Below are 16,366 nucleotides of genomic sequence, written 5' to 3'. Positions count from 1 at the left end.
GAAACTCCCTATGGTGCAAGCTGTTCTGGATAGTGACTACTGTATTATTGACAAACCTTTAGACCTAAAACAAATTTTGTTAGAGCATATACTCAACTGTAAACTAACTTATTCTTACCTATTCATCATAAACTAAGCAATAACCACCTTGGGTCTTCATATGCTATTTACAGAGCAAATACATATCCTCAAAATGGATATAAAAGATTGAAATATTAGCAATATTTTGAATATTTCTCTTAATTCTCTTTGCCCCTTACTGATAATATCATCTTCATCTTTTCCTCCAGTTACTTGTTTGTGCTCTGTAACTACTTACTAAAACTTGTTTTACACTATCCCAACATTTACATCTGTTCTTGATTAAGGCACTCTCAGCTGATAAAGAAATAAATGCTTTATTTTCATTTGTTCCACTTCATTTACTCTATGGCTTCATCCAAAATTTTCAATGAACTTTTCAGCAGCAGCTTCATCAGCAATTGCTGCTTCACCTGTGACTCAAACGTTGTGCAAGTCATATCTTCTTTTAAATCTATTGAACCAACTACGACTTGCTGTGAAGTTCTTGATGTAATCCTCTCCCACTCGCTCCTTCAAAGTCCTAAAAAGTCTTTTAGGCCTTGCCTGAATTGTTAGTAAGCATAGTGGTACATGTTTTTACATCTGATCTTTCATCCACAGCATAAACAACTTTTCCATTTCGTGGGTGGGCCCTTGTCGTTGCTCTATTATTATCATAGACTTCAAGCTTGCCAAACTTTTCATTGCTTCACATATCTTTTCTCTGTTCTTTAAAATTCATACTCCTTCATACTGGGTGATTACTTTCATTTTCAATTCCAAACAAGCATCTTCCTTGACTTCTTGCCAGATCTATCAACATGTGATGGGTTTTTCCTCTTGATTGTCATCTTTGAGGTTTACTACAAACATGGTTTAGTCCAGCACAAAAATTTGTTAGATTCACTTCAATAACATGTGCTTACTGAATGGTGACTGAGAGCAAGAACTGAGAGAGATGCTGAAATGTACACAATGCCAGGATCATCTGACATTCACTATTGTACGCACACAGCCATTAGCACAGGCAGATGTACAACCAAGTTCACTTCCAAGTACAAAAGCACCACTTCTTCCAGGTTTTCTATTTATAAACCACACCACATCTATTTTTTTTTACTTGCCATTTCCTGTGTTAGCAAGGTATTGCCAGGAACAAAGAAAGGCCTCATTCATTCCCATTCATTCTCTAGATGTCAACAAAATTATTTTTTTCACTTTCTGACCATTTTCACTTTTACTGAGCATGTTTTATTTCTTTGATTCATATATATATTTACAAATACATCTCAATTTTTTCTCAACTGTTCACTGTTTCCTACACCAAGGAGGCAGAACCAATAGAATGGCCTCATTTGCTCACATCCACTCTTTTGTTGTCACTTACACATACCCTTACCTTCAATTTTGGTTTAAGGCAATAAATATGGTGTCCTTTGTCACAGTTATCACACAACAACATGTTTTCTGCATCTGCCTTGCGACGACAAATACGACATCGGGCATTGAGAGCTGAGCGAGACCATGTTATGGAGTTGTCAAGTGTAGCATAATGCAAACAAAGCTGAAAAATAGTAAACAGTATGATAAACAGTAAGAAAAAAAAGGAAAGAATGCAAAGTATATTTTTGTTCAGAGGCCATACACCATACTAACCATAAACATACGTCTCTTTCAATTATGCATTTGGAATTCAATTTTTGTGTAAAGTTTACCTGTTCCAAGCTACCAACCATGAGTCATATCTTCTGGATGAGAAGGGCTATCTTAATCTACATTCAAAGCATGGGTAGCTGACTCTCCAAGAAACCAAAAGTAAAATATCTAGCCAGCCTGGCCTACCTTAAGAGTGAAAACAAACTATAAGGACTGTGAATGAGCAAAGTTAAGGATTATAAACAATAAATAACCATAAATATGTTCACTTAAAACTTACTTGAGAAAGACTGGTACTAGCCATCAGGGACATCTCCCATCTCTCAATAGGTGTTCTGAGGGCATTGTCTGTAACCTGGTCTGACCCTTTACTGTCATCTTCATCCTCATCAGAATCTCCATCAGAGCCAGTCCCTCCTTCCTCTTCCTTTGTATTCTGTTTGCTTTCCTTTCTCAATTTTTCTTCCGCACTCTCACGCATCTTGCGTGCCTTATCAGTTTCACCTATAAGATTATGTAAGAATTTAGTTATTCTAAACTAATATCAATGTTAACCAATGGAAATACAATTACAGTATCATAGCTGTTTATGCAGAACATAAATCTCTAAATGAAACACTTCTCTTCGACACAGTGATGAATACCCTTGGTTGACCTGTAAAACAAAACAAAAAATCTATCTATCTATCCACATCTCAGATCCCAATTCCCTCCAGGAATTCACATCATGGAAGTGGCTACAGCAAAAGAATCTCCACTTATCCTTATCCATACATGCAAACCTCGGATACACCCTTCCAGGTATTTTTCCCCCATTTCTCTCCAGACATATACATCATACATCTGTCAGGTGTCTGGTCATCATGTATGTTACATCACTGGTCACATCTGTTAGATCTCTGGTCTTCAAAAGAAAAATCCCACTATCCTTCTTCACTAATACTCCAAAACATTTGCTTCAAAGTATGAATTAAAAACATCAACAGAGACTGAACACTTTTCTTAAGTCAACTACATAAAAAGGGAATTAACCACCACAACAAATTACAAAGAAATACTATCAGAAAATGATCAGACATTGTATATGAAGCCCCTCTCAGGATATTCACATCAAACTTTTCCTTCACCTACCTGTCAATTAGTATAAAAAATGCACCTTTTTCAACCAAGTAATCATAATCACCAATCCATTTTCAGGACAAAAATCAAAAAGCTGCTCCCAATTTCATCTACATTAAGTATATCCAATAACCCTTATTACATCTAAAATTGCCACCTATCAAATCACCTACTTTTGCATTCTAGTCCCTAACACCAACATACAGTCAACTGCATCAAAACTACAGAGGTATTGACTATACTCCTCCCTAAACGCAGCCCTACCTTCTTCACTCCTTTTATGACCAGGGACATAAGCAATGACAGTCATTCACCTCTGCACTTTACTTTCATTTGACCAGGTTAACATTATTCTTGAGTTCTTGAACCAATTTTCTTACATTCATTAACACAGTCCCAAATGGCCTAATTATAAAAAGGATTAGCTTTTGTACAAGCCATGTTGAGGTAAAGTGGCCAGGTAACAAGATCAGCACTGTACAAACCTAAAGGTGATTGCAGATATTTCGAGTCTATGGACTGACCAAGCTGCAGGATGGCCTGTGCTAGGTCCTTCACAGTTCCAGTTTCAGTAGCCTCACCAAGTATGTCTACTGTGTCTTGTTCTTCATTGACCTCTAGGCCAAGTTCAACCTGGAAAAAAATTTCAGTGAGTCCCTCTTATCACAGGAATTGTTTTATGAAATCACTCATAAAACAAGTATGCATGAAATCACTCATAAAACAAATCAAAATGAATGTGAAAAGTTTTGTCAATCCTATTTCAAAATGTCTTACACACTACTGAATACATAGGACATTTCTATTTATCTATCTACCTATCTATCGATCCATAGCTAATAATCTGAGTTAAAATACTTACCTATTTGGTGTGGGGAAGGTTGATCATAGGGAATAGCAGCATACGAGAGAGTTGGTAGTAAGTGAAGTATGAATAAGAGAGCTGAAAGGGCATGACAAAATGGTTTGAATATAGAGAGTGGATGAAAAAAGGAGGACTTAGAGAATATATGTGTCAGAAGTGGAGGGAGCTAAGGGTAGGGGAGGTATAACATATCAATTAGTAATACATAGTAATACTGTACATGTAATATTACAAAGTTAGTAATTAGGCTGAGTTGCCTGCCCTATGTATAGCTGCTACTTGTGACTTCTACCACCATAACCTTAAATTTGCCCTCCAAACTTTCTCATAGGACTGGCTGTTTACAGTACTGTACAGTTTGTGAAACCCTTTACATCTTTTGGCGTTATATGCATACTGTATCATTTCATTTATGTAATAAGAACAGCATATAATATACTGTATGTACCTTGGTGAACATTACCACTTATCAATGAATGACTGGGTATCATTCACTCATGAGGGTGACTTACTGCAATTCATATGTGCAGCTTTTAGCATTTTCTATCTTTTTTTCCATGCCTACATTATTTCATTTATTTTTTCAATAACACCAGTTAAGTTAATCAGCACACAAAGAGACACCAGATATAGGGACTAGGTCTACAATGAAGAAAAATGTCACAATATTTCTTAAGGCAAAACATTACAACTCACACTATACTTACTGGATATACATGATTACACTATACTTACTGGATATACATGATCATATTCAAATTCAGGTAAAGAGTACATATAATCATGGTTTGCAAAGCCCATTACTCAATGGTTCCAATTCCCTTCTCAACTGGAAACACAATCGTATAAAGGCATACAGTATGTCTTCATCCATTCCTCTCCTATACCAACTTACTTTAAGCTGAGAAATGCGCTTCCGGCCACCAAAGTCCAACTCTGCCCCCCTTACATAGTTGCCCTCAAGGATGGCTTGTCTCCAAACTTCACGATTCTCCAGTCTAAGTGATCCTAACATCCCCATGTGTATCTTCTCTTCTGTCTCCAAAATCATGTCACGCAATGTGTGTTGCAAGATCTCTTCCATAGGGGTCCCCGGAGGAAAATTTAAGTTGGCATCTCCATCCTTCTTTGTTGTCATGTTGCGCTGAGATTTTCGGATGGCTTTTTCAAGCTCTGGTTCCTGAAGATAAACAAATAAATATATAAGTAGGACAATCCCACAAGGCTCCTGTCATGATTAGAGGTCCCACTCATGTCAAGGCATTGAATAAGGCATGAAACCAGTCAAAGGAAACATGTTACAAAAGAAAAGCAGAGAGTAATAACAACAATCTAAGAGTTTCTGAGAGTGAAGTACCTGCCTCTTAAAATGAAGCAGGTCAGACCTGTTAGGAACATGAAAGGTACAGTTCTACAGTTAACAAATAAAGGGAACTAACATCACATCAGCTCGCCTTTAAGTTGCAAATGGCCATGCAGTAATATTACAATGACTTACTGAATATTTTGTGTTCTAGCATATAGCTATAACAAATCCTTTTGAATAATGCCTCTTATCCTACACATTACGATGGAAATATATTTCTAATCCTACCTAATGATGGCTTTCGAAATCTTCTACCCCGACAGCTCAGTGTTAGACCAAGTTGCCATCTTGCTATTCCGTTCAGTCAGTCTACATAACCATCATATCCTGGTTAAACTAGTACACTTTGTAGAAACTTGTCCAGAATTGTTTAAAGCCATTCAGGGATGCTCTCACATAAATATGGCCACCACTAACAGGACTGCACATGTGCTTGTATAGTTTGCCTTTTGCCACTCTAAACTAAATTGGATGGCACCCCATCTAGGTGTCTACAGATGACTGATGCCATACAGAATTCCAGTAACAATGAGAAAAAACTTCCAGATGTTCAATTACCATATGCCATGATGGCAAAAGGATCACGTTCACATGCCTAAGCAAATCCACCTCACTTTGTCTTAATGAGCTGTGATGAAAATATTTACATATGAGTATTTTGAAGGTTTGTTGAATGTGTTTGATGATAGAGTGGCAGATATAGGGTGTTTTGGTCGAGGTGGTGTGCAAAGTGAGAGGGTTAGGGAAAATGATTTGGTAAACAGAGAAGAGGTAGTAAAAGCTCTGCTGAAGATGAAAGCCAGCAAGGCAGCAGGTTTGGATGGTATTGCAGTGGAATTTATTAAAAAAGGGGGTGACTGTATTATTGACTGATTGGTAAGGTTATTTAATGTATGTATGACTCATGGTGAGGTGCCTGAGGATTGGCGGAATGTGTGCATAGTGCCATTGTACAAAGGCAAAGGGGATATGAGTGAGTGCTCAAATTACAGAGGTATAAGTTTGTTGAGTATTCCTGGGAAATTATATGGGAGGGTATTGATTGAGAGGGTGAAGGCATGTACAGAGCATCAGATTGGGGAAGAGCAGTGTGGTTTCAGAAGTGGTAGAGGATGTGTGGATCAGGTGTTTGCTTTGAAGAATGTATGTGAGAAATACTTAGAAAAGCAGATGGATTTGTATGTAGCATTTATGGATCTGGAGAAGGCATATGATAGAGTTGATAGAGATGCTCTGTGGAAGGTATTAAGAATATATGGTGTGGGAGGCAAGTTGCTGAAAGCAGTGAATAGTTTTTATCGAGGATGTAAGGCATGTGTATGTTTAGGAAGAGAGAAAAGTGATTGGTTCTCAGTGAATGTAGGTTTGCGGCAGGGGTGTGTGATGTCTCCATGGTTGTTTAATTTGTTTATGGATGGGGTTGTTAGGGAGGTGAATGCAAGAGTTTTGGAAAGAGGAGCAAGTATGAAGTCTGTTGGGGATGAGAGAGCTTGGGAAGTGAGTCAGTTGTTGTTCGCTGATGATACAGCGCTGGTGGCTGATTCATGTGAGAAGCTGCAGAAGCTGGTGACTGAGTTTGGTAAAGTGTGTGAAAGAAGAAAGTTAAGAGTAAATGTGAATAAGAGCAAGGTTATTAGGTACAGTAGGGTTGAGGGTCAAGTCAATTGGGAGGTAAGTTTGAATGGAGAAAAACTGGAGGAAGTAAAGTGTTTTAGATATCTGGGAGTGGATCTGGCAGCGGATGGAAACATGGAAGCGGAAGTGGATCATAGGGTGGGGGAGGGGGCGAAAATCCTGGGAGCCTTGAAGAATGTGTGGAAGTCGAGAACATTATCTCGGAAAGCAAAAATGGGTATGTTTGAAGGAATAGTGGTTCCAACAATGTTGTATGGTTGCGAGGCGTGGGCTATGGATAGAGTTGTGCGCAGGAGGATGGATGTGCTGGAAATGAGATGTTTGAGGACAATGTGTGGTGTGAGGTGGTTTGATCGAGTAAGTAACGTAAGGGTAAGAGAGATGTGTGGAAATAAAAAGAGCGTGGTTGAGAGAGCAGAAGAGGGTGTTTTGAAATGGTTTGGGCACATGGAGAGAATGAGTGAGGAAAGATTGACCAAGAGGATATATGTGTCGGAGGTGGAGGGAACGAGGAGAAGTGGGAGACCAAATTGGAGGTGGAAAGATGGAGTGAAAAAGATTTTGTGTGATCGGGGCCTGAACATGCAGGAGGGTGAAAGGAGGGCAAGGAATAGAGTGAATTGGATCGATGTGGTATACCGGGGTTGACGTGCTGTCAGTGGATTGAATCAGGGCATGTGAAGCGTCTGGGGTAAACCATGGAAAGCTGTGTAGGTATGTATATTTGCGTGTGTGGACGTATGTATATACATGTGTATGGGGGTGGGTTGGGCCATTTCTTTCATCTGTTTCCTTGCGCTACCTCGCAAATGCAGGAGACAGCGGCAAAAAAAAAAAAAAAAAAATGCATAAGTTGTAAGTATGGGTGTTACCTGGACTCCGCATGTACAGGGTTACAATGCAACAAAAAAGTCACCTTTGGCAAGGCTGTATCTTTGGGAGAACAGTCTCATCAAAGATCTTTCTCCAGCAGATTTCATCATTTCCCTGCAACTGGAATTAGCACAACCTTGGAGCTGCAAGAGCTCCTGAAATGTTCCTGGGTAACACCAAAATTCTTTTTTAGAAAGGGATCCCAGGTGGGATAGTTATAAATGAAAACAAAAATACATGGTAATGGTCCATAAAAGAAATACCAGTAAGTCTAACCGTAACAGCATAATCACATTCAGTAATGCTGTTAGTTTACTACTGTGTATGGTGAAACTTTACTGTAATCTTTTTTCTGTATTATTCGCTATGAAACAGTCTCCACCAATACTGTATTTTTGGAGGACTGAAGAATAATGGGAACAAACATTCAGCAGCTTGACAAAGTCCATACCTAATGGTAAAGGGAAAGTGAATACGAAAAAGCTAACCCACAGGTACCTGTCCTTATCTCAGCCCAGCTACTGCCCCAACTTTAATGTTTTTAGTACCAGAAAAAGCTAGTTTGTCTAATTTTTTCATGCTTTTCAAGCAATTTCTATTGCCTTGTAACACTAAAACCCTTCTCTGAACTCCCTAATTATCTTCATTCATGGAGACCCAACTAAATTTCCAGGCGGCTCAGAATTCAAAAAGTTAGATTTCTCCAATGTACAATCTACAGCAATTCTAATAATTAGGTGCAGAGATTTCATAAAACTGTTTTGGGCTGCAGAAGATGTTCATGGTGATTTGTCTTTTGTTCATGTCGCAACAGACTTCAGTCTTCTATAACAGTTGTGCCAACAAGGCACTATTTTAGAATGTCAACAGGTAATGGGTTAGCAAGTCCACCTCATAAAGTTCTGCACCCCTGCTTTTTCTACTAGCCAGAAGGGATGAGGCTGATGACCCTAGTTCTGTGAATAATTTGCTGGCACTTACCTGGTACAAACTTCAAAGGTCTTCCACTCCCCTATCCAGGGCTGGGCCTAGACTGCTAAGATGGGTCATTGCTCGACTTGTATATAATACAGTTACCTGTCATATTTCTTGTCTTCTTTAATAAAATTTGCTAAAGTTATCCCTGGGGATAAGGGAGAAAGAATATTTCCCAAGTACTCCCTGCATGCCGTAGAAAGCAACTAAAAGGGGAGGGAGTGGGGGGCTGGAAATCCTCCCCTATAGTTTTTAACTTTCCAAAAAAAGGAACAGAGAACGGGGCCAAGTGAGGATATTCCCTCAAGGGCTCAGTCCTCTGCTCTTAACACTGCCTCACTAATACAGGAATTGGCAGATAGTATGAAAAAACATTATTTCCAATTTTCTCTGGTAGGTTTGTATAACTGCAGAAACGTTCATACACATGACGTTTGGTTGAAATCAGTCACAAATGAACCCAGATTAGATCTATCTACCTCTCTATATCTCTGATGCAAATTCCCTTTGAGAACTGTCAAGGGAGTGACCCATGTTTAATAACTCAAATTTTGGGGCCACAACCTTAAAAACATAAATTCAAACATAAAGTGAAAAAGCATATAATATACAAATATGCAAGTGAAGGGAGACATGACAGTGTCTAAGGGAGATGCTGCTTCTACAAATTTATCTATAAGAGTAATTGAGTTCACAAGATTAATCAAATTATTCTCCTATTTATATAAAACATGGATACCTACCTGAGATGGGTCAAGTTTGTACACTGGACAAGATCGCATGGAAGTTTCAATGGAAGTTCTATAGCATTCTAATGCTTTCTTAAGTTCCTTTTCTCGATAACCACGACTATTAAGGGATAAAATCAGAGAATTTAAGTCCTCTGTATTGTGGAAAAAGAACCACTTACACTGATTCATTCTCTCACAATGTACTGGGCACTTTCTATCATCTGCCGCACACAGTCCAAAAATATCAGGCATTGGTCCATGGCTATCTGAGAAACTCTCTACTTTATTAGTGAAACATCCAACTATATCATTACCAGTCTCACAATCAATACTATTGTTACTAGACTCCATTTTTATATCATCAGTACCACTGGACTCCATTTTCACATTAATATCAGTGGACTCCATCTTCATATTAACATCACTGGACTCCACTTTCATATCAATATCACTGGACTCCATTTTGATATCACCAGTTTCCACCTCCACATCACTATTCATCTTTGTTCGTGAACTAATCTCCATTTTCAGCATTGACTCGGCACCATTAACAGCATGTGGTGATAATGATGGTTTATCAAAGGTTTTACTCTCACTGGAATGCTGAAAGTGATTGGGAGTCTGTAGTAATTTCTTACAGATGATGCCTTTAGCCTGCTTCGCAGGGCTATCATTTCCATCATTTTCTTTGTCACTATTGCTTTTGTCCTCTTTTTCAGCAGTTGTTTCAGTCAAATTCTTCTCTGCCTGAACCCTGAGGAGCTCCTGAAGAGCATCTGTAACTTCAGGATTTGAGTTTGGGTCATATGGCGTTGGAGTGGCCCGACACATTCCAGGGTGTTCCTCATTGTGTTCCACAAAAAGGCCAGGGAGGGAACTAAATAACCAATAACGACGGTAAGCCCTGTCTTGGCCTAAGGGGGTGGCATTGACACCTTGAGCCACGCTTAGTACCTGCAAGAAAAAAATCATTTTAGGTTTCATTATCCTTCAACAAACAAAAGCAGCATAAAGGAGACACATGAGTGGCTTAACCTAGGCTGTTTTTTTCCAAGTTTACAGAATAGCAACAGAGCCTGCGACCACAATATATCAGTGTAGCTGAATTTTTCTTTTTCTTCACCTCACTACCTTTCCTGCTTCAGCAAGATAGCATCAAGAACAACTGCCTCATTTGCACATATCCAGTCTCTAACTGTTATATTTAATATCTATTATACTTTGTGAATAACAATTAATAGTACTGATATACCTTTTCTAATCAATTATCTTTAGTAGGTTTTTAACCTAATGCATGAATTAATAATCATTTACATATTCTGAAAAAGGAGAAAATAAGCAAAAGAAATTGCACAAGAGAAGTATAATCATATGCTAAGTATGAATGAGAAAGCTGAACAAGGTATACTGAGATGATTTTGTCATAAGTAGCAGATGAAGGAAGGGAAACTAAAAGAATATATGTCAAAGACAGAAGGAGTAAGAGGGAGGGTAAGGACAAGAAGGAACTGGAGGGATGGAATAAAAGAAATTCTAGATTACTGGGGCCAAATCATGCAGGATGGAGAATGTCATGTGTAGATTACAGCAAACTGAAGCAACATCGTATACAGAGATGACATGCTACGCAATCATGTCTTGATGTTGATGTTTTGCCTTGCTGTGCTCATGTCAGTTTCAGTTACTTCTACATTCATAACAAATTTTTCTTTCTTTCTTACTTGTTCACCAATTCCTACATTCACAGTATAGTGCCAGGAAGAGATGATGAAAAGGCTTCATTCGCTCACATCCATTTTCCAGGTGTCACGTGAAATGCATCAAAACCCCAGATCCTAATCCAAAACCAGGCCCAACAGACCCCTTAGCTGCTTCACATGCCTCAGAAGAGTCCCCTGATATGCTTACTATATTGAACGGGAAATGGCGAATAGTATGAATTGATTATCTTGTCACCCATTTCTCATTTTTACTGAATACTGACTTATTGTTCAACTCACATCTTGCAAACTTTTGAGAAGTTGATTTCATGCAGATTTCCAACATCAAAAGGTGTAGCTTTATTTTTTTTTCTTATAAAGCAGTTATTCAGTAACAGAAAAAGACTGTATGGCAAAAATTTTAACATTTTAAGAAATCCAATGCTTATTCCAAGGTAATATCTCAAAACAGCAAAAACAATCACACAGTCCTTAAGAAATATCTAAACTGAACACTTTTACTCTACAGAAAATTATCAAAAATAATAAAGCAAAGGGCCTAATCTAAGTTTATATTATACACAACCTGTTGCATTAATTCCCTCTCTCGCTTTAAGAAGTCCTGCCTCCTAGCTTCTTTATTTTTCTCCTCTTTCTCTTCACGTGCAGCCTTTCCAATCTCATCCTCTTCCTCCTCTTCCTCTTCATCCTCTTCCTCCTCAACCTCTATGGGTTTGTCTGGTTCACCAGTCATGGCAGCAGCAGCAGCTTTCTTTTCTGCTTCTTTGAGCAAGCGCTCACGTTCTTTCTGTTTACGGTCACGCTTCTCCTGCAATCTAGAGAGCAAAATGTCAATTAGCAACAACAAATAAAGACATTTCTGAGATGCACCTTGTATCTAAAGAACACACTGATACAGTAGAGCTCTCAAGCCAAATAATAATTGGTATGATATCCAGAGAGAGCAGAAGAGGGTGTTTTGAAATCGTTTGGTCACATGGAGAGAATGAGTGAGGCAAGATTGACAAAGAGGATATATGTGTAAGAGGTGGAGGGAACGAGGAGAAGTGGGAGACCAAATTGGAGGTGGAAAGATGGAGTGAAAAAGATTTTGAGTGATCGGGGGGCCTGAACATGCAGGAGGGTGAAAGGCGTGCAAGGAATAGAGTGAACTGGAACTATGTGGTATACCGGGGTCGACGTGCTGTCAGTGTATTGAATCAGGGCATGTGAAGCGTCTGGGGTAAACCATGGAAAGTTCTGTAGGGCCTGGATGTGGAACGGGAGCTGTGGTTTCGGTGCATCATACATGACAGCTAGAGACTGAGTGTGAATGAATGTGGCCTTTGTTGTCTTTTCCTAGCGCTACCTCGCGCACATGCTGGGGGAGAGGGTTGGTATTTCATTATGTGGCAGGGTGGCAACAGGAATGAATAATGGCAGACAGTATGAATTATGTACATGTGTATATATGTATATGTCTGTGTGTGTGTATATATATGTATACGTTGAGATGTATAGGTATGTATATGTGCATGTGTGGACGTGTATGTATATACATGTGTATGTGGGTGGGTTGGGCCATTCTTTCGTCTGTTTCCTTGCACTACCTCACTAACGCTGAAGACAGCGACAAAGTATAATAAATATAAATATGATATCCAGAACTTTTGCGATATGAGACAAATCTAACGATGAAAGTCTTTGATGTATTAAGAAAAATTGATCACTACTGTACTAAATGGTTGCCAGTTAAGCAAACTAGAAAAAATAGAGCAAATTCAAAAATACTTTAAAAGTAAAATCAGTAGACTAGAGTATCTGACCTACTATGAAAGATCAAAGAATTTTACAGTCTAGAAAGACATAAGGAAAAATATGTGATGAAAAAATGTGATAAAAAATTATATTCCAGGTAACAAACTATAGGCATAAGAAGCAACATACTATACCTGAAAGCAACATAGCAAGGCAAATACAGAATCATCTCAATGGCAATGGGGTGACAAATGAATGAAAATACAAAAAGCAAGCAGTGCACAGAGAACACATGCTAGTCTTGCCATCATGGCAAAATCTCATCACAGGTACTTGTACATCGACAAACAACCCTGATGCACTCCCAAATTTATTTTAACCACTTATAGAACCATTTACTCTCACATATGAATACCATATGGAGCCAGAGCTTCTTAACAGGCATGCCTATTCACATTGTCAAATGCATTTTCTAAACTTTTGTCTGCAGCTTTCTCCGCTATCTGTCTGAATGCAAAAATATGATTAACACACCCTCTTCCCTTCCTAAACTAACATTGTTCTTAACCAATAAGTTCATTAAACCTTTTAACACCATCAATCACTATCCTTACCACCTGTGTTAAGAAGACTTATTTCTTTATAATTCCTACATTCACTTTTATTTGCCTTTCTTTATATTACCCTACCCAATACCCTCCTGCCCCAGGGTCTCTATCCATCAGGGTACCCACACCAACTAGAAAACCAGCTACATCCAACAGGTGAGACCACAAGTCAAGAAGTGTGGAGAGCAGACTTTCCTTTCCTTTTTTACACTGGAACAATTACTGCCTTTATCCAGTAATCAGACTCTAAACTACTTTTCCATAATTCCATGCATAATTTCCTAATCCACCTCCACTCCTCACCAGTTCATCTATACCCAAGGCTTTTCCATTCTTTAAGGGAAAAACTGTTGCACAAAAATCATATCTAGGCTCACTGAAAGACAACCTAAATGTTAATCACACAATAAAGGTTTTCAATTATTGGTCCAACATAACTAGGACCCTGAGCTTTTCTTTTGATCACTGTCAAACACTCTTCTCTTGTCTTCTGCAAGTTGTCTGCCTCCTTCCAAAACATCTGTTTGTTCCCCCTGAAGTGGGATGATGCCCTCTCGCCCCAGCTCTCATTTGTCCTCTTTTTCATTTCCTGCATCTTCCCTTTGACCTACTGCCAATTTTTCTTATACATCTCCGGGTCATTTGCACTGCTTCCCAGTGGATGCCACCTTCTCTATCAATAGCAACTTTGCTTCTTTGTACCAATGCTCGCTGCCCTTTCTAGTGTGCCCACCTCCCACCTTTCCCGAGCCACATGCATCTCTTGTACATGTCATCAATGCTTCCCTGAATGCTTGCCATTCCTCATCCGCTTCCCTCACTTCATTTGCTCTCGCCTTTTGCCATTCTGCACTCAGTCTCTGCTGGTGTTCCTTCACAAGGATTTTCTTTCCAAGACTCCATGCTCTCACTGCTCTCTTCTCCCAAACATTGTTTCCTCTTTTTCAGGGGCCTCTGCAGTTCTTCACCCTTGCCACAAGGTGGTGGTAGGGCATCCCACCAGCTGTCCCTTTCAACTCATTTGCATCCAAGAGTCTCTCTTTCATTGGCCTGTCAACTGATGCATGATCTGATAGTGCCTGTTGACCATTTCTCCCACTCACATACATATAAGTAGTAGAACTTATGGTAGGTAGCCAACTACCAAGAAGGTACATCACCACTGCTACCCACCTGGGTATCAGGAGGGTTAGTGACAGTTGCACTATGAGCCAGCACTTCAGTGGTTGTCATGTTGCACTCGTTTGACCCACATAGCTGTCTTTCCTTTCTGACTCACCCACATGTGGACTACTGGCTTTCTGTCTACAAACAGACAATCCCTCCTTGTTACACAAAACACTTGGCAACACTTAACTCACACAACTCATTCTTTGTCACTCTAGATATTCCTGCAGTGAGCACTATGCACTAGCCCTGCCTTTTGGCAAAATGGTAGGAGCAGCAGTAGGTTGGATCATTTAGGCAGGAGCATTAGGAAGAAAAAACAGAATTAGTACGCAGGAGCATTAGGTAATTACATTAGGTAGTAGTAGTCAGTAAGAATATTAAGTAGGAGCCTCTGCTAACACTGTGCTGAGTTACCCTCTGCCAGTTGCCTGCTAAAGGCATTAAAAGCTAAGAAGCAGCACTGGAGTCCACTAGTTATAGAGACTCTATTGCCATGGCCACTCCCTTAAGGGAATTCTGGTTGAAAAAGGCATCAGAGATAGAAATAGCTAGATGGAAAGACTACAAAAATTAGAAAAATTAAAAGCATTTCAAATATATGCATGCCCAAGTAGCTTTACTAATTTGTGTTATGGAAAATTTACCATGAAATAAATGACTTCAATGATGTTCCTAATAAAGTTCTATCAGCAGAGATGGAAAGAAAAAAAATATATATATATACAGTTATGTATATCTAAAAACATAAACATATGTATATATATATTAGGTTAATCTTACCCTCAGTTAATGGAAAATTTCAAATCAGATTATCTTACTCAAGAACACCATGGACCAAAGGCTGTGTATAAAACTGTACCTGGCAGCATTCAGTTCTTTTTCTTTCCTGATTTGAGTGAACTGATGTAAACGCAATTTATTCTTCATCTCCCTCAGCTTCTCCATGTTGTCCTCAATGATGTCCCTAACTGATGCATAGGTGAGGATCTGCCCAATCAAAACACTCAGTATCTTCAACTTATGAACTGGAAAATAAAACAAATATACATTACTTCACTGAAGTATGGTAAATTCTTTGTCATCATATCACTTTTAATTCCTCCAATTGTATTTGGAGAGTCTAGTTTACTGAGTCTCATAGCTCACTCAAAAACATATGAACGTGCATCCACCCCCATGCTGATAGGAATAAAAGTCTTCTGCACAAATTCACTGCTCAGTTATTTAGGAAACTGAAATGGTTCATTTTCATTCTTACAAACACTATGTTTCCTAAACAAAAGAATGCTTCTAATAGTTCATTCACTAAATCTGTCCATCTTTGCTGCAGGCAATCATTTCCCCTCGATGGTAAATCAAGAAATATTCTATCGTGGCCATGTCATCTTTAGGACTCAACCATGTCCTTTTCAAACAATTTGTTCACTACAGCCCTTATAACTTTACTCTTTACTCTAACAATACATACGAAACTACAGTATTTTTGTGCTCTTATCATTTACCTATTTCAACTATGGAAAACAATGTTTCCACATCCATATATATTAGGACAAGTCCCTAATTAAGAAAATTTCTTATACATTCTACATTTAAATTTTTCCTATTCAAAAGAGCTCTCTGTACAGCTCTACTTCTACCTTGCATAACAATAATCTTAACTTCAGCTTCCTTATCATCAATGTTTGTATTCACAACTCCAGTATACCTTAACTCCTTAACACTTTACCTCTTTTCTCCAATCAAAGTGGAATCAAACTAAAACAGCATAATATCTTTCTACAGGCAAAAACCTTTCTCTAATTTACACTTACCTTCCACATCCCTATCTTATGTATCATTAACACTTT

General features: G+C 38.7%; 1 protein-coding gene across 2 annotated transcripts in view; it reads right to left on the bottom strand.

Annotated features, from left to right (window-relative positions):
* Acf (ATP-dependent chromatin assembly factor large subunit) overlaps window positions 1-16,366 on the bottom strand; it is a 46,573-nt gene that overhangs the window by 11,223 nt on the left and 18,984 nt on the right. For both annotated transcript variants that reach the window (XM_071677589.1, XM_071677590.1), the window contains exons 12-18: window positions 15,379-15,544; window positions 11,570-11,819; window positions 9,296-10,237; window positions 4,599-4,883; window positions 3,324-3,471; window positions 2,000-2,223; window positions 1,463-1,627 (exon numbers count right to left, since the gene is read on the bottom strand). In XM_071677589.1, the coding sequence (XP_071533690.1) occupies window positions 1,463-1,627; window positions 2,000-2,223; window positions 3,324-3,471; window positions 4,599-4,883; window positions 9,296-10,237; window positions 11,570-11,819; window positions 15,379-15,544 (2,180 nt within the window). The remainder of the gene's footprint in view (window positions 1-1,462; window positions 1,628-1,999; window positions 2,224-3,323; window positions 3,472-4,598; window positions 4,884-9,295; window positions 10,238-11,569; window positions 11,820-15,378; window positions 15,545-16,366) is intronic.

The sequence above is a fragment of the Panulirus ornatus genome, chromosome 25, assembly GCF_036320965.1.
Source record: "Panulirus ornatus isolate Po-2019 chromosome 25, ASM3632096v1, whole genome shotgun sequence".
NCBI classification, from domain to species: domain Eukaryota; kingdom Metazoa; phylum Arthropoda; class Malacostraca; order Decapoda; family Palinuridae; genus Panulirus; species Panulirus ornatus.
The sequence above is the reverse complement of the archived record's forward strand: the minus strand, read 5'-3'. Positions and strand labels throughout refer to the sequence as shown.